Source organism: Panthera uncia, assembly GCF_023721935.1.
Source record: "Panthera uncia isolate 11264 chromosome A1 unlocalized genomic scaffold, Puncia_PCG_1.0 HiC_scaffold_17, whole genome shotgun sequence".
In the NCBI taxonomy this organism is placed as follows: domain Eukaryota; kingdom Metazoa; phylum Chordata; class Mammalia; order Carnivora; family Felidae; genus Panthera; species Panthera uncia.
Window position 1 is genome coordinate 6,402,065 of NW_026057577.1, and position 18,888 is coordinate 6,420,952.

At 49.6% G+C, this 18,888-nt stretch overlaps 1 protein-coding gene across 1 annotated transcript; it reads left to right on the forward strand.

Moving 5' to 3' along the window:
* Positions 1-17,069: 17,069 nt before the first annotated feature.
* Positions 17,070-18,579, forward strand: SCGB3A1 (secretoglobin family 3A member 1). Its single transcript, XM_049648420.1, has 3 exons — positions 17,070-17,167; positions 17,820-18,109; positions 18,433-18,579. The coding sequence occupies exons 1-3, from the start codon at positions 17,113-17,115 to the stop codon at positions 18,454-18,456; spliced, it is 369 nt and encodes a 122-aa protein (XP_049504377.1). The 5' UTR covers positions 17,070-17,112; the 3' UTR covers positions 18,457-18,579.
* The last annotated feature ends 309 nt before the right edge of the window (positions 18,580-18,888 follow it).

The window sequence follows — 18,888 nt, forward strand, 5'->3', positions numbered from 1 at the left end:
ATAGCCACATTGAGACCAATGCATTTGTAGAACAAATCCAGTCTTAACAAATCTGGCCTAATTATTTACATAAGCTCAGCAAGAATAGCGATTAATCATGAGGATCTTTTAAAGTTTGCTTTACTGGAACCTTTTATAAGGAATTTCCGGGTTGAACTTTTAGTAGCCTCTCCAGGCCAGAAGCCAAGCTAAATACTTGCCATCAGACAGGCCTGCAATACCTGCAGAATTGGGCAAATTCCTCTTCATGAGGTCCCCAAGATATCCTGAGGTTCCTGCACCTGCCAGGAAGTGACCTTCTTTACTCACCTGGTAAGGCTGCTGGGAACTCTGTAAGCAAGGTATCAGGCCAACATTTCCAAGGGGCTTTATGGCTCCATGTTTTACAAAGCCAACCTTAGTTCCTTAAAGCTGTCTGGTCATATCTGAGTCTATGAATGTCACTCTCAAATATGACATTCCACTCAAAGCCTTGGTAAAATAACCAGTATTTCCAATGGTGACCTGTTACAAGATGAACAGATTCTTACTGAACTTATACAAACAATTGTAATTGCCATGAAAGAAAGAATACTCACTGAGGGTTTTTGAATTTCAGGGAAGTTACGTAGAGAGAAAAGGTAAATGCTTCAGTTTACACATGAATACTTTATGACATTTCTGTATATCATAGATATCTTAAGAGAAAGTTTCCTTAATCTGGAAGAGCAAACATTAGAGAACCAGCAACATTTTCAACCAGAATCACAAACTATAATCTTCCTCAGTTCATTTAATCCCATGTTCCTAATTCTTGTTCAATTTGAATGCAACTTTTTAGTTCTGGAAATTCTTACCCATTTTAGTATTAATATTAAAGATGTCAAATACCTGTATTTGTCCCCAAAGTCCTTTTTATAAATCTCCTTGAAGAAGAAACATGTTTTGTGAGAGAATAAAAACAATTATAAATGACAAAAATCTCAGAAATAGACATTGTTAAAGATCTGATGAGAGTTCATTATGATGCAATTGACAAAGAAAATCGGTTATTTCTGTGACACATAACACTTCAAATAATCAGAATATTAAGTGATGACCTTATATCAAAACATTAAAACTTTAGGAATTGCATATATATTTGGGCAGTTACGGAATTTACTTGTGCAATACAACCTAAGGTTTACCATTGTATGACAGTGCTTTTCCAAGTAACTTAGCATCCCAAATAAAAGGGCCTAATTGGTCAAAAAGACTTCATTTATCATTTAAATCCTGGGAAGTTTGTTAAAACCTTAGGAAGTTATAAGTACACCCTAAATAGGATTACAGATCATTACAAATCTTAAAACTTTATTTATTCAACCAAGGTGGCAATAAAAGATCCTAAAGGTGAATATATAGCATTATATAGTTGTTACCAAAACCTAGCTCCTTTAACATTGAGAAGTTTTAACCAAGTAATCAAAGAGCTGATAGATGAAACCTAAAACTTTGATTTTCCCAGAAGACAAACCTTGTTTGAATTGTTTTATCAAGAGCAGATCAACAGTCCAAGAAAACTTTGTCTTTGAGCAGAGAGAAAAGCAGAATTCAACCTTATACCAGTGTACTTTTAAAATTTCATTCATCTCAACCTTAGTCCCTCTGAGCACACATAAAATTCTTTTCCAAAGATTTCCCTTCATGAACCTTATAGAACTTTCCTTTGCCTTCAAACTTTGTCCCAAAGCCATTTCTCTCCAAATAACCAGTCTCATTTAGGACAAAATTACTTTCTTCTACCCTCAACAAAAATGTTATTTCCATACCTTATATCTTTCTTACACACCTCTTACTTTCCTACATACAGGGTTGCTTTCCTTATTTCCATCAGTCTTAAATACACTTAGCAGAATTTTAACTCTAAAGCTTAACTTTAACTCTTAGGAAACCCTAGTCTTCAATTGAGGACTTAGTAACCAACTGAGAGGTGTTTACACCAGAATTTTTTTAGATGTTAAATTCACAAACCAATTAAGTACAAAGGATGTTTTCCAATAGGTCCAAATAGCCTTAATTTCTCTGCAATAAGAAGTTAAAAACACAAAGCTATGTTCAGTAATCAAAGCTTTAGCAATTCATTCTATTTGAAAAAGACCTAGATGTCCAAGGGGGTGCAATTTACTCCTTGACCTTAAGGATGGGAGGAAGAGCCAATGGTGGTGAGGCACTGAGGAGGGTATAGGAATCAGTTATGGACACCACAACCAAGTTGGTGCAGAAACAGCAGGGGGAGGGGAAGGCAGAAGAGGCAAGGTGCCAGTAGAAGGCAGAGAAGGAAAACCTAATTCAAAACCTTATCTCAGAGGAGCAGACGCCATGTTTTTTCCACCAAAGTGGAAATATGGAGTCCACATCAGGCCAGAGGAGACCGGAAATTTCCCCAAAACAAATGGAGTTTAAGCAACTGCTTGGGAACATTCCTTAAAGTCCCCATCCCGAGGTAGACTAACCACAGTTGGCTCCAATTATAGCTGTTAACCTGGGAAATGAAGGAGAATCCCTCACATCTATTAGGCAGAGGAACAGTGTCCCCTTCAGTCTGATTCTATTTCAGCCAGACCAGTAAGGTCCCCTTCTTGAGGTTCCTCCTGATATTGGTTGGGTTTCTGGGACTTTCCCTGGTTGTGACATTTATTCTTTTAATGTCCTTTCTCCTTGCAGTAGGCTCACTGACCCACTGCTAAGGAGGTTCTGGGCCTCCCCACTTTTGGCAGCTAGACCTTCCCCATCCTTTTGCCGTGGCTCTCTTGTGCCTCTGGAGCAAATGGTATAAGCTTCACATAGCCTTTCAAAATAATCCCTGGGGGAATCCCCTTGCTGCTGGGCATATTCATGGGCTTCTCAGCCCCTGCTCTGATCCCCCCGGGAGGAGAGCCTCTTGGTACCGGTGGATGTGGACCAGCATCTGGAGAGTGTCTGAACCTTGTCAAGGGCACAATCTGGCCACTGGTCCTTGTGGGGGAGGGTTTTCTGGGTCAGGAGGGGAGGAGAGATGGGCCACGGTAGTGGTGGCAGCGGTGGAGGAGGAGGAGAGACAGACGGGGGAGGAGTTTCAAGCTTAGGGGCAGGGGGTAGGGAGCCCGGTGAGTCATAAGGTGGCAGAAAGACAGGATCTTCCCCCTGGGTCTCCTGCAAACACTAGGGGAGTGGTGGGTTGCTTCTTTGAGTTTCCGGATAAGGCCACTAAAACCTTTGTCTGACTCTGCTTGTTATGGATGAATCACACCCAAGGCAGAGGATTTCAGGCAATTTCAAGCCAGGAGGATGTATGGAAATTGATCAGGGTGACCTGGGTCTCCGGAGACAACATGCCAGATGCAGCGGACCATTGAGATATCCAAGGTTCCCTCAGAGGGCCCTCCTACCCCAAAAGTGGGCCATTCTAACTCGTATAGGGTCCTTAACGTGCCAGGGGTTATCTTAATTCCATAGTCTCCAAGCAACCCCTTTTTTGCTCTGTCCCAACCCCATAATGTTCCCATGAGGTGGAGTTGCAAAGACAGACAGAGGGATGGGGGGGTGCCCCCTCTAATGAGACCAGTCAGATGCCCATCTGGCCATGTCCCAAAGGAACTTAGGTGACAGCCGTAGCAGTCTCAGCTTTGTGACTTATGATCGGAAACTGTTCCGATGCCGCCGTAGACTGTGTGCCATTCACCATGGAATCTCAGATGGGCCCACTCAGACTCCATGGGCTTTTGTGGACCTTAAGGGTGCTTGCCCATGGAGCCACAGAATCGAACTCTATAGGCAAGCTAGACCAAGTCGCACATCCACATTCACATACACACCAGAGGTTATTACATTCCCTCCCATAGAATTCCTACCTGTGAGACCTTTGAGGTCTCCAGGGAGTGATCAGGTCCCTCTTCCACTCTTGCGAGTGGGCCTGACTAGATTGGGCCCCAGCCTTACCGGTTCTGATGTCGGGTCCAGGTCCTCACCTGCCAATTCTCCTCCAGTCTGGCGGGAACAGCAGAGCGGGGCCGGCCTAAGGCGACTGAGCGGGAGACTGCCGAAATTCAGGCAGGGCGCACCTTCTCCCTTGCGATCCCTTGTTCCATCACCACCTAGCCATTCTCCCAAACTGGTGGCAACAACAGGCCAGCACAGTTGGGTTTCCTGGTCAGGGAACCAAATATGTTATGGAACCAAGCTGGAATGCTGGAGGAAAAACCAAGCGACACTTGGAGATCTTGGTGGATCAAAGATTTATTTAACACCAGCGGGCTCAGAGGAGACGTTTCTCCAAAGATCTGAGCCCCAAATGTGAGCGGGAAGGTAATTTATAGTTTTCAGCTTCCATATCTGTGGGGGTTTTCATATGCACAGCAAACAAAGGAAGAAGAACCCGGAGGAGGGGTCTCTAAGCTAGAGACCAAAGCTTGTTTTAGTCCCATTGGCCATCTTATGGCGTAAAACTTTATTCATTTTCCCAACAGGTGGATTTAGCCACTGTTCCCTGGAGAGATGCCTCAACCCAGCTGTCAGCCATCAGGACGCCTACCTGGTTGCCCAGCCCCAAGCACACCCACATGTGCTAGAAAGCACCACACGCCCAGTTCCCCACAGGATTGTGCTCATTCTCCTGGGCTCCTCTGCTCCTACCTGGGTTGGATGCTCAGGCTGCACTCAGTGTCCCAAGGTCCCAGCCCTGCCCCACTCCCCACAACAGGTCTCCAGGTGTGAATGAGAACTCAGCCACAAGGGAACAGTTGGGGGTGTCCCATCAGTGTGTTCCGCCTTTGGGTCCCTCACCCCACCTCCCCCTCCGTCCCCGCCTCACACTGCTATCAGCCTCGACTCCTCTTCTTTAGGGGGCATCAGGCCAAGGGCACACTGGAGTGTCCCTTGATGATAATGATTCCATTCTGACATGGCCACTGCAGGCCAAGGGACCCACACCCAGGGTGCCACACATCATCATGGGCAACAGGACATGGCAGAGTCCCAGTCCCCACAGAATTCACAGGCCATACTCCCTGCTGTAAGGAGTGACATGTGGGCAGAGCTCTTCACGGGAGGAAGATTGGCAGTGAAGGCTCAGGTCAGAAGAAAGAAGGGTCGAGGGGATGGGAGGAGGAGAGGCCAGCAGGGCCCATCCCAGTGGGCCTGGGAGCCCAAAATTAGGAGGTAGTTTCTTACTTTAAGGCCAGAGGAAAGTTTTGATAAAGGGGTGATGTGCTCTGACTTACCCTTAGCCTCCTTTTTTTTAAGTGTATTTATTTATTTTGAGGGGGACAGAGTGTGAGCAGAGGCGGGGCAGAGGGAGAGGAAGAGAGAGAGAATCCCAAGCAGGCTCCATGCTGGACACAGGACTCAAACACACGAACCATGAGATCATGACCTGAGCCGAAATCAAGAGTCACATGTTTAACTGGCTGAGCCACCCAGGTGCCCCTATGCTCCTAAAGGAGCAGAGTGGTGTCTTCTGGGAGCAGGGCAAGGGCTTGGTGGGGGAGGCTGGCACCAGGCTTCACCAGAGGCTAGGCTCTGAGAAGGAAGAGAGAATAGCTCTGGGAGACACAGGAGCAGAAGAGGAGCTCAGCTGTGAGCTAGGTCTTTATCCACATTGGATATGCAGGGGTAAAAAAACCATTTTCCTACATGATCTTCTACAAAAGTGGGTTCCCAGATCTGCTGCACCCCCATCACCTGAGACCCAAGGCATTCTCAGTCCTGGAGCCAAAGGGCCGGGGCAGGCCTGGAGGACAAGGGCAGGATGGGACACAGACCCTGACCCACACCCCGGGGGTCTTCCTGGCTTCCCCAGGCCTCGCAAAGTGCCAAGGCCCAGAGGGAGAAGGAAAAGTTCAACAGGGCAAGGAGAGCCGGCACTAGAAGCAAGCAGACTTGCAGGTGGGGTGGGCCTTCGGTGAAAAGAACAGGCAGGGGAGGTGGGAAGTCTGTTCTGAGAAGAATTGGGGTCAAAGTGACGTTAATAGGGGAAGATGTGTCTCTTGCACGAAACGGAATTGGGGAGATCTGGAAGTCAGCAGACACCACCTGTGTATCTGCTTTTCCCAAGCTCAGGAGAAACTGACCCAGCAATCAAGTCTGTCCTGTGCTGGGCTAGGCCACAGGGGAGTTCACAGTGGCCCTTATGGAGCCAACATTTGCAGGGAGAGATGGAAACCCCACGATTAGACTCTGGACTGGAGGTAGCAAAGTTTGCCATAAACCAGATGTTGGGGTGGGGGTAATCCTGAAGACGGATGGCTGCAGAGAGAGAACAGAGGGATTTGGAAAATGGGGCAGGATCTCTGAAGGCCTCAACTGCCCTCTGTGGGACACGGGCTCCAGTTAGCCAAGTAGCTATTGCTCCAGGGGTGACATCTCTGCACTGCTCTGGACCCTGCCACAAGTCCATCAGAGCTAGTGCAGTGGGGTGGCTGGGCATGGCCCCCTGGAAGGAGGCAGCTCCTTTTCCCAGCTGCCCTTCCCATGGGCACAGCCAGGTATCCTGGTCCCTCCACGGCCTCTGAGGAGTGGGAGTAGCAGAGGGGATTGCTATTAAACCCTTGGGTCTTAAGCTTGTTGAATCAGCTTCGAGCCAGCCTTACTTTGGGATGGCAGTGAGTACCTCTCCATGTTGGTGGGGTCCTGGTCCAGAGTTTGGGCTGGGACACCCCTTGGGGTCTGATCCAACTCTCACCCCTCACCTGACAGGTGGCTGCTCCGAGGGGCACCTGCTGTGGGAAGGGGTCCAGGAGACCGTGCAGACCCACCAACTGTCCCAGGACCTCAGACAGATGGCTGATGTTCTCAGGGCTACATTTCTTCTGAATCATGAGTGTGGTACTATCTGCGCCCTCACCCCATACCGTTCCATTTAGGGAGCCACCACCAGCAGCCCCTCCGGTGGATGCTTCCCTGATTGCTGAGGCTCACTCTGGCCCGGGCTGAAACAGGAAAATGGGGCCTAGGTATCCAGGGCATGGCTCAGCCACAGCTGCTGTGATCAGCATAGCCGCTCAGAGCAGCAGATCCCAGGGAACCTCACGGGGCTGGTGGCTGCAGGCCTGGGGAAGACAGCTACTTAGAAACTGGAATTTCAGTCTTTGCTTAAGCCATGCAGGCCAGCTTCTCTGTCACTTTTGCTCATGCTTCAAGCCCACACAGCAAAAACCCTGTGGCCGGCTGCCGAACCTGCCCACCCTCCCTGCAGCAGGGCTCTGGGAAGAGGCAGAAGGAAGTACTTGAAGAAGCCAGATCAGTATTGACCCAAGCAAAGGCCCCATGGAAGCAGGAACACTGCCCAGAGCCTCAGGGCCCCAGGGCCCCAGATGACCAAGCTGTGAAGAAGAGGAAGGAGCCCGAGGTGGGGTGATAGCATAGATTCGTGGTGTGATTCCTGGGTGGGACACTGCAGCCCTTCTCCCCCACAGGTGAGGCCAGCAGCCCTCCTGTTCTGGCCCTGCCCCCAGCCTGCTTCTGGTAAAGCCACTCTGAGGCCCCAGTGGGTTGGCTGCCTCTCGGTCCCCCGAAAAGCCCTGGCCATCCCTGCCTGTCCCCTCATGGTGATGTCTCAAGACAGGAGAGTAGGGGATCATCTGTTGTCTGGTGTGGTGGCCCCGGCCCAGGAGGACTCCCTGCAAGGAAAGAGGGAGGCCATGCCCTCTGGGGGGTCTCTGAGACCAGGCTACAGGTGGGATGGGGGGCGGTCCCAGGATCCAGGAACCTCTCAGGAACTTGCCCATTCTTCCATGGGAAAGGAGCTCATGAGGAATGAGGAAGGACACCAAGGGCACTGCTTCCAGGCAGTGTGTGCACAGGCCACAGAGATGGAAACAGAGGCAGTTCAGGCTTGAGGAGCCTCACAGTCACACCCTGAAGCCCAAACTGTCACACTGCACAGTGCTGGCCTCAGCAGCCCCCAAATGTGAGTGGCCCACAAGGGGACCACGTCGCAGTGAGTTGTCATAGAGAAAGCAAAAGGTGGGCTTGGAAACCTGGTGAGCTCTGGTGATGCATGGTAATCAAGACACCAGCCAGAACGGGGGGCTCCAGCCACCCACAAGTGTAGGGGGGGCAGGGCTGGGCCCCCTGCTCAGAGTGGCCAACCTCCCAACAGGTGGAATTGGTATCATGATCCACTCCAAGTTGCTTAATTTACTTAGCCAGGCTATCAGGCAGGACTCGGAAACCTGTTTCTGGACTTAGAGGCAGACAAGGCCAGCAAAGCAAACATGACCAAATGCTGATCTGGCAAAAAGGGGATGGGAAGAGAATATGGGGGCGCTCAGGGATGGAGGGCACAGCACTCAGTGGCCCCAGCCTGTTGTTTGCTGAAGTCAGAGCCATGGCCCAGGCAGAAGGAGCCGGCTCACTGCCCAATCCCTGGCTCTGGTGTCTGGTGGATTTCTTGGTCCTTCTGTAGCCTTGAACTCAGTAACTGACCCACACCCCCAGGGCTGCCCAAGCTCTTGTCTACCTTCAGCACTTCATTCCAGGAGGAGCAAACCAGCTGATGTTTGTTTTGGCTCAAAGGATGTCCTGCAAACATTGCCCAGGACAGCCTGACCATGTCATCCGCAGGAGGCACACCTCAGTGTCTACTCAGCCTTCTGCCAGCAGGAGGCAGGTGTGTGTGCCAGAGTGGGCTCAGGGAGGCCCAGGTGGATGCTGATGGTCGCCGCCCACCCTGCATACTCTCCTCATGCCAGCTAGGCTGTGACACCCTCTGGACGCCCTCCACTGGCCTGGCAGGGGCAGAAGGCTCCTGGCAGGGGCAGGAGGTGGACATGCACCCCAGCACTACCCAGGTCCTATCTCCTGAGCCTTTGAATGTTATGGGGAAAAAGAGTATTGGCAGATGTTACAAAGTTAGTTAGCTTGAAATGAAGATGAGGAGACTGGATTATCTGGTAAGCCCTGAATGCAAGCAATGGTATGTAATCTTAAAGAGGGAGGCAGAGAGGGGCACCTGGGTGGTTCAGGCGGTTAAGTGTCGGATTCTTGGTTTCAGCTTAGGTCATGATCTCACAGTTTTGTGAGTTTGAGCCCCACATCGGACTCTGCGCTGACAGTGCTGAGCCTGCTTGGGATTCTCTCTCTTCCTCTCTCTCTACCCCTCCCCTGCTCACACTGTCTCTGTCTCTCTCAAAATAAATAAATAAACTTTAAAGAAGAAAGAAAGAAAAAGGAAAGAAAGAAAGAAAGAAGAAAGAAAGAAAGAAAGAAAGAAAGGAAGGAAGAAAGAAAGAGGGAGGCAGAGAGGTTTCACACACACACACACACACACACACACACACACACGAGGAAGAGGCTCCATGACCACAGAGACAGAGACTGGAGTGGTGCGACTATAAACCAAGGAATCTGGGCAGCCACCAGAAGCTGGGAGAGGCCCAGAGAGCCTCTGGAGGGAGCCTGGCCCTGACAGCGCCCTCACTTTGGCTCAGTCCAGCCTCCAGACTGGGAGCAAATAAATGTATGTTGTTTCAGCCACTAAGTATGTGGTGAATTGTTGCAGCAGGATCAGGAGCCAAATGCAAAGGCACCCCCCACGATGCAGGCCACCTAGGCTCTGGACACACCCTCAGCTGCCCCCACCACTGCCTTCTGCCAAAGGTTCCCTAGGGATTGGGGGTAGTTAGGGGGGAAAGCCTATGTGAGGTGAAGGGTTAGTCTGGCTTCAATAAAGTCCTGGCCTTGACCACTATGATTTAGGGGCCTGAGACCAGTCTCTTGGCCTCAGTGGTGAAATGGGGACACAATGACACACACATTGCTGGGTAGCTATGGGGATGTATTTTTGGAGTTGGAAATCTTTGGAGTTGGAAATCTCCTTGGAAGGAGACCTACCATCACTGTTCAGGCTCATGGGAAACCAGGAACAGGTGTACTCTGACCACTATGCAGGAAGGAGGGGTGGGTACTTTAAAGATAAAGAACTCCAGGAAAGGGATGCAGGGAGACCACTGGAATGCCACCGAAAAGCCAGGCTGCTGGAAGCCCACAGATTTCATGCCCCCACCTCCTCCGGCCTCTGGTTTCTCTCTGGTCTTTCCCTGTAGTCAACTTTTTCTAGTCCTGTCAGCACAGGGGAAGGTGTCCACAGGTCAAGTCCCAAGGTCCCACACTGATCACCCCCAGCACTTCTGGGTTCTCCAGTGCAGAATTCTGGATGGGGTCCTGGCTTGCGGGGGTCTCAGCCCTGGGCCAGTGCCAATTCCTTCCAGTCACATGGGGCTGTGCTTGGTCAGCCACTTTGGAGAAACAGGTAGCTGCCTCTGTAATGAGGTGTACTTGGAGGCAGATGAGGCCAACAAAGCAAACACAACTAAGTGTCCATTCTAAGCTCTCCTAGCATAAAGAATAGGACCAGGGTGGCCCTCTCCATAATGCCACAAAAAGTGCCCCTCTCAAAAATGACTCAGGAGGGGTGTCCAGGTGGCTCAGTCGGTTAAGCGTCAGACTCTTGCTTTCCACTCAGGTGAGGATCTCATGGTTTGTGGGATCTTGCCCTGTGTTGGGCTCCCTGCTGACAGCATAGAGCCTGCTTGGGATTCTGTCTCTCCCTGTCTCTTTGCCCCTCCCCTGCTCACACTGTCTCTGTCTCTCTCAAAATAAATAAATAAACTTTAAACAAAATGACACAGGAGGGGCGCTTGCGTGGTTCAGTCGGTTAAGTGTCTGACTTTGGCTCAGGTCATGATCTCATGGTTCATGAGTTTGAGCCCCACATTGGGCTCTGTTCTGACAGCTCAGAGCCTGGAGCCTGCTTCAGATTCTGTGTCTCCCTCTCTGTCTGCCCCTCCTCCACTCATTCTCTGTCTCTCTCCCTCAAAAATAAATAAACATTTTTTTAAATCTTTTAAAAAAATGACACAGGAAAATGTCCCTCATCTGGACTGGGCCTGGTGTGTGGAGGATCATCTACCCCTCTGCACCCCAACCTGGCAGTAACCATGAATTGGACTTGATAAGAACCCTGAAACCTTGATTGTCAGGAGCAGAGCCGGACCCTGAGCTGGGCCCTGGTGCCTGCCCTTACAGCGCAGTGACCATGGACCAGGCCACATGTGCTCAAGCAACACCAGGGCACACGAGCAGCATCACTGCCAGGGGCGGTGCAGAGGGGCAGGTGACCCCCCCAAGCACTCCACCTCAGTCCAGATAAGAATATTTTCCTTCATTATTTTTGGCAGTGACATTATGAAGACAGCCCACAGTTTCTGTGACAATGTGTTGTCTCCAGTTACTTCCACTAATGGCAGATGGTTTCTCCACCATGTACATACAGGAGGCCCAAAGCCAAGTGCCAGTGATGTACTTAAGACCACAAGAAGGTTTTCATTTTAGTTTCTCTTTGAATAAAAAAATAATATAATAATAATTATATGTATAATGGATCCAGTCTGGATTCATCAATGTAGTCATGAAATATATACATGTATTTTTTTAATTTTTGGAAGAAGACACCCACACACCAAGGCAAAAGTCCTGGGGAACCCACAAAAGGCACACTGCAGGCCTGCTTCCTTTTATAAGTAATTGTCACGGATGTTGTCACAAGGCATTTTTGTTGGCATATCTGTTTATGTCTGTAGGATTAATTTCTAGAATTAGATTTGCACAGAGGGAGATTAACAAGAAAGGGGCTTGACCCCTGAGGCCTCTCAAACCCCACAAGGGATTTCTGTCATCTATAGAACTTTGTAAACACTGGTAATTTTTCCCCTAAAGGGTGAATTGTCTTTTATCAATAAATTGTTGAAAATTTCAAAACAATTTTAGTCATTATTTGTTTGAGAAAATTTGGGGCTTGCTTTCTCTGTGCTTGACTTGACAGTGGTCAGAAAAAATGAGGTTTTGCTCCCATTAGTGAGACACCAGGAGAATGAAGCAGGTAGGAAGACATCAGAGACATTTGCAAATTTAAATCTTATGATTTCCATTAAGCACATGCATTTAATTTACTCTCTCCCAAATTTCTACTAAAAATAGACTAATAATAATTGTTTCAAGTTGTAAACCCACAAAGACAAAAAAAAAATGGTCATAAAATGACAAGCCAAGAAATTTCTGAATGATAAAAAATGGATGAACAGGATACCCACATGCAAAAGAATGCAGATGAATCCCTACCTCACACCATATACAAAATGTAACTCAGGGGCACCTGGGTGGCTTAGTCAGTTAAGCGTCTGACTTCAGCTCAACTCATGATCTCACAGTTCATGGGTTCAAGCCCCACATCGGGCTCTGTGCTGACAGCTCAGAGCCTGGAGCCTGCTTCAGATTCTGTGTCTCTCTTTCTGCCCATCCCCTGCTCACATTCTGTTTCTCTCACTCTCAAAAATAAACATTAAAAATTTTTTTTAATGTAACTCAAAATTGAATTGACCAATAACCTAAATGTAATAGCAAAAAACACAAAACTCTTAGAAGAAAATATAAGGATAAATCTTCATGACCAAATCTTGGCTTTGGCAATGAATTTTTATATATGACAACAAAAGCACAAGCAAGAAAAGAAAAAAATAGGTAAATTTGATATCAAATTGAAAACTTCTGTGCACCAAAGAACACTATCAAGAAAGTGAAAAAAAAAAAAACCACAAAAAAAAAAAGAAAGTGAAAAAACAACTTACAGAATTAGAGAAAATGTTTGCAAACTGTTTATCTGATAAGGGTCCAGTATGCAGAATATATAAAGAACTCTTATAGCTCACAACAAAAAGACAAAGAACCCAGTTTAACAACGGGCAAAGGACTTCAGTAGAACTTCTCCAAGGAAGATATGCAATGTCCATCAGTCATTAGGGAAATGCAAATAAAAACATAATTAAGGCACAATTTCACACACACTAGGATGGTTATAATAGCAAAACAAAGACCAGAAAACAAGCGTTGGTGAGAATGGAAAAATTGGAAACCTCACATAAAACAGTACAGCTCCTATAGAAAACAGTTTTGGAGGTTTCTCAATAGGTTAAACATAGAATAACCATAGGAATCAGGTTTCCATTCCTGGGTATCTACCAGAAGAAGTGAAAACAAGTACTCAAATAAATACTTGTATACACATGCTCACAGCAGCACTATTCACAATAACCAAAAAGTGGAAACAGCTCTCATCAGTGGATAAGTGGGTAAGCAAATTGTGGTATGTCCATACAATAGAATAATTGGCCATAAAAAGGAACGAAGCACCACACAAGCTACAACATGGATGAACCTAAAAATAGTATGCTATGTCATACGTTGTTTGATTACATAGATATGAGATACCCAGAATAAGCAAATTCATAGAGACAGGCCATGGACTGAAGGTTTGGCCAGAGCCAGGGAGGGAGTAGGAATGGGAAAGGGCTACTTAGTGGGTATGGGGTTTCCTTTCGAGGGGATAAAAATGTCTTGGAACTAGATAGAGGTTACGGTGGCACAACATTGTTCACTTTGAAATGGTTAATTTTATGTTATATGAGTCTCATCTCAATAATAATTTTTTTTTTAATTTTTAAATATATTTATTCATTTTTGAGAGAGAGAGCGTGAGCAGGGGAGGGGCAGAGAGAGAAAGGGAGACACAGAATCTGAAGCAGGCTCTAGGCCCTGAGCCGTCAGCATAAAGCCCAACATGGGCTCGAACCCACAGACCGTGAGATCATAACCTGAGCCAAAGTATACGCTTAACCGACTAAGCCACCCAGGTGCCCCTCAATAATAATTTAAACCTTATTAGACAAACAATAGAACAATCATTTCCAGGGTGAGGGGGTGGTAGGTAGAGGGATTGGCAGTGCCAAGGAAGGGGAACCCCACGGTCTGTGCAGACACCACCCCACAAAAGGCTCAGAACAGGGAGTCTGGGCAATGGATGGAAACGGATAATCCTATGAGCAGAGCAGCTGAAGCCCCATGTCCCCTACCCCCACATAGAGCCCCCCCACACACACACACACACAGCTGGTGACTACCCAAGCCCCATCCTGGCTGGAGCCTGAAGTTGACCTTGATCCTCTGGGGAAATTGAAGGAAACAAAGGGACACACACAACCCAGGAGGAGGTGATTCCCTGGATGGAATTCCCAGCATGGGGCAGCCACTGGGACCCCCTCACCCGAATGGAGCAGGAAGACACAGTTCTTGACATGGGTGTGTCTCTGTAAATGTCCCCATCCTGTAGATGACCCCAGTGAAGACATCCATGGGAAGAATCAGCAAGAGTAGTAGACAAAACTTAGCAAGTAAAAATACAAGGCACTCAGGGCGCCTGGGTGGCACAGTTAAGCGTCCGACTTTGGTTCAGGTCATAATCTCACAGTTCATGAGTTTGAATGCTGTCAGCATAGAGACTACTTTAGATGCTCTGTCCCCATCTCTCTCTGCCCCTCCCCCACTAGTGTGCGTGCTCTCTCTCTCTCAAAAATAAATATTACACAAAAATAAAAGGCACTTGTGTTTGATATCAGAAAAAATATATACAAAAATGTTAAACGTGACTTCATGCAATACTTTCATTGCTACCTCTTATCTCAGATGCAATGAATATTTGTGGGGGCACTTGCCCTGGGCACCAGATGCAAAGATGGAAGCCCAGCTGGGAACACAGTGACTGTGGCTTGGCTCTGGGGAGGAAGGTCACAAAAGTTCAGATCCCTGGTTCCGTAATTCTGGGTCAACCCTTACAGTCGGTCTTCTCTTGTTGGGCCCTGGTCCTCATTTAGTGCATTTAAAAAAGTCAGATAAGGCTCAATGAAGAGCCATCTGTCCCTGGTGAGGCCAATGTTGGGATTGCAGTTCCATTAGATGGGTTTTGGCCAAGAACTCAGGGAATTCTGCCTTGCTCTGGCCATCCCTTTGGAACCCCCAAGGGAGCAATGGTGGAGAAGAATAAAACCCCGGAGTCCTTTTGGCCCCAAACCACAGAGGCCTGAAGCTGGGTCAGAGCCCAGAGCCTAGACTGCAGGGCTGAGGGGCCGCTTCCATGGCCCGTACCTAAGAGAGAGAAGAGCCACGGGGCAGAGAGGACCAGCACTGGCTGAAGCACAGCCACCTGGACAAAAGAGGAAGAGCAGTGGACCCACCAAATGAGCAGGACCATCAGCTGTGAGGGGCCGTGGACCAGCTGGCAGGAGCTGTGGTCACTGGGGCTGTGGTGCTTGGCTCGGGGTCCCACCCCTGCAGGAAACCTGGTCCATCCTTTTCTTTCTTCTGTAAACCCACCCTGACAGCTAAAGGTGTAGGTGACCAGGAGTGGAGAGCATCACCACCTCCCGACCCCTGCCATCAATGACAGGGTCACTTTGCGTCCTTTGCTTCATGAGGTCAGGACTGCTGTCGGGGTGTGGTCCCAGAACCGTGAAATGGGTCGGTAATTAAGTCGGCCCTGAGGACCCACTAACTCAGAATCGTGCCCTGTTCTGGTTCTTATTTGGAATTGTGTTCAGTTGTGCTGTCCAAGCTCTGTGGATAAGGGGTGCCCTGTGACCACAAGCCACGGAGTCTGGGTGAAGCCAGCCATGCACCACATGCAGGGCTTGACCAACAAGAGGGCAGCCCCATCTGCATTCCCCACAACCAGATGCCACTTGGAAGTCATGGCTGAAGTTCACAAGGAACAGAGCCTGACCTTGCCCTTCTCCCTCTCTCCAATTGCCCCCACCCACCCCCAAGACCCCAGTGGGTCTGGGGTCCTTTCGCTGCCTGCATCTGACAAGTTAGGTGGCCCTGTGACTGCTAAGGCTTCCTTCCAGTCCCAAGCAGGGATGAACCGCATCTCCTGTTTCTTTCTTTCTTCGGTTTTTTAAATATTTATTTATTTTTGAGAGAGAGACAGAGTGTGAGTCGGGGAGGGGCACAGGGAGAGGAAGACACAGAATCCGAAGCAGGCTCCAGGCTCTGAGCTGTCAGCCAAGAACCGACACGGGGCTTGAACCACAACATGTGAGATCATGACCTGAGCCGAAGTCAGACACTTAACCGACTGAGTCACCCAGGAGCCCCTACCCTTCTGGATCCTACCCCTACCCCTACCCTACCCCTACCTTGCTGGATCCAACTCTCTTGTTGGGTCTTGTCCTTGCCTCAAGAGCAGCAACCCTTTGGAAAAATCCCCTGAAGGTGAATTTTTACAAGTTGGAAATGTATATTCTATTGCAATTAGTTCCACACTGAGAATGATAATGCAAAGCGCCCCCAGACAATCAAGACAAAGTGTAAGAATTGTGTGAAGACTACACGAATGTTCACGCACTGGTCACAGCTACTTAATAAATCCTGTGCTGTCTGCAGGCAGAGGGTGCAGAGTGCCTGCCGCGGGAGCTCAGGAGTGGCTGGAGACCCGCCAGGCTGCAAAGGTCAAAACCCTCTTGTAACCAAAGTGGGGGGTGGGGGGGGCGGTATTCTATGACACTCCGTGAAAACTCAGATCTCCCCACCAATGAGCCTGTGTCATGGGGCTAAATATGTTCTGCTAATCCTCCATTATCATATTCTGTAGTGACAGATGTGTAAGGACTTTTAAAGAAACTTTTACTATGGAGACTGATGGCAGAGTTGGAAAACTGTCCCGGGTCCTTGTGTTCTCACTGGTAGCTGGCTGTGGCCTCACCAGGAAGGTGGCCAGGAATGATGTTTGACCTGGGTGGGCTTGGAGTTTCCTCTCTGCCTCTCCAGGACCAGAAGAGCTAGGAGGACCCCCACTGCATGCTATTTCCATGGCCTGGCAGCAGGAGGAAGGACTTGCCCCTTCCTCAACAGGGCCCACAGCAGTGCTGGAGGACCAGGTGGGGTCAGAACAGAGAGCTCTCTGCAAAGGCAACATCCTGGGTGGGCCTTGTGTGCACAAAGCATAGCCTACATTCCTGCTCTCAATGAAGAGCCCAGCCCTCTGGTCCAGGGGCCCTGCCAAAAGGAAGTCCTTGGGCCCTAGGTGTGTAGCAGGGCATGGGTCTCCCAGGGCCCACCAGGCTGAGGAGGAAGTTGGCTGGGGCTCTACTAGCTGAGCAAACAACACATTTCTCAGGAGGATGAGGTGGGTGAGGCCCCAGCCTGGGAGAGGGGTGAGGACAGGGTATATGAATCACAGCGAGGCCTGTCTCTCTTCCCAGGAGCAGCCACTGAGCTCAGTCCACCATGGAGCTCACGGCCACCTTCCTGGTGCTCTGTGTGGCTCTGTTCAGTCATCCTGGTGAGTGCCTGCAGGACTTAGTTCCCAGCTCTTCTCTATGGGGCCTTGGCAGAGGCTCTGGTCGGGTCCCCTGTTGCCCTGCCTTGGGCACCAGGCCACTCCTCTGCTTACCACCTCCTGGGCTCTTTGTCCCTCTGGGCAGGATGTCCTGCTCCTTCCTGGGACTTCAAGGTCCTCTGGGATCTGCCCTGCCCCAGCCCTCAGACTTCCTTTCCTATTCCCATCATTCCTGTTTTCTTCTCTTCACCCAACACCAGGCTGTCCAAGCCTTGGCCAATGCCAGTGCTGGCCCTGGTCGAGGACTACCCATCTGCTCTCTGCTTCTTCCTTCAAGGCACAGCCCAGGTGTCCCCTCATCTGGGAAGCCTGTCTTGGATCCTACTCAGAGCTTTCTTCACCTCCCTCCACCCTCGAGCCATCTTGTATGTCCCTCTGTCCAGTTGTTTGCTTGCTGGGCCACAGCGACCTGCTTACATGACTGCCTCTCCCAACCAGCAGAGGACTCCTCAGGGCTGGGCCTCCCCCAACTCAGACAGGGTAGCTGTCAGTGGGTGGTTAGGGGAGCATGCACAACCTGGAGGAGAGAGGCCCTTAGCAGGTCTCCATAGAGGCCCAGTCCAGACAGAGGGCTCTTCTCTACTTGTGTTTGCAGCTGCCACTTTCTTCATGGACACAATGGTCAAGCCTGTGGCCTCAGCTCTGACTGACCTCAACCCTGCTGTGGAGGCTGGGGCAGAGGCCCTGGCTGGGGCAGAAGACATGACTGAGACAGCAGCTCTGGCTGGGGCAGGGGCCATGGCCAACCCCCTTCTCAAAGGCTTCAGCCCCCTGAAGTTCATCCTGACCATCCTGGGGATCCCAGTGGAACATCTCATTGAGGGTTCCAGGAAGTGTGTGGCTGAGCTGGGCCCTGAGGCCGTGGGAGATGTGAAGTCTCTGCTGGTAATGTGGGCACCCTGTGCACCCTCCCTGTGAAGGCAGTCCTCCCCAGCCATCCTCCCAGAGTGGAACGATCTGCTCCTCAAAATGCCACAAAGGCATCCCAGTCCCATGTCAGGGAATCCTCGTTGCTGGCCCCCAGAAACAGGATGTCCTTGGTTGGGAACCAAGTTGACCACATACGAATGGCAAGGGGGCTGCTGAGGGCACTTGGGGGTAAGGTATAACCCTGTTGGGGACTCTGTCCAGAGTCAATCTGTGCCCTCAAGTGCCCAGTGGCAGTAGGATGGAGGAGAGCACACTCAAACTTGGCTTCTCCTTTCCAGGGGTCCCTGAGGTACCTTGGCTGAGCGGAGGCTGGAGTATCTGCCTGGGGACAACGATGCTGCCATCTGTAGGCTGGGGACCTGCTGCCCAGCCCTGAACATCCAGCCTTCCTTCCCCTACTCTCTCAATAAACATGGATAAGAGCAGCTTTGAGGCTGATTTCTTCTTGCCTTGATACCAATGCCTGTTCCTCCCCCTGCTGTAAGTGATGGTGCTAAAAGGGCCTGCAGGTGGGATGGTCCCTATGCCTCAGGAGGTACACCATGCCCCAGATTATGTGAGGGTGCGTGCCTGTGTGTGAAAGACACTACTGACATTTGGCAGGTGACTCAGAGCCACCAATTAAAGGTGATGGGGATTGGACAAGTATTAGAGTTAGTTAAAATGGATTTTTCCCCCACCTGTTACACTCCACAATTGTTAATGAAGCATGGGAATTGTCTAATCCTTGGAAA

Excerpts from the sequence above, each read along its gene's own strand:
- SCGB3A1 (XM_049648420.1), top strand. The coding sequence starts at position 17,113 with ATGGAGCTCACGGCCACCTTCCTGGTGCTCTGTGTGGCTCTGTTCAGT. Across the intron at positions 17,168-17,819 it reads GGCTCTGTTCAGTCATCCTG|CTGCCACTTTCTTCATGGAC; the intron begins GTGAGTGCCTGC and ends TTGTGTTTGCAG. Across the intron at positions 18,110-18,432 it reads GAGATGTGAAGTCTCTGCTG|GGGTCCCTGAGGTACCTTGG; the intron begins GTAATGTGGGCA and ends TCTCCTTTCCAG.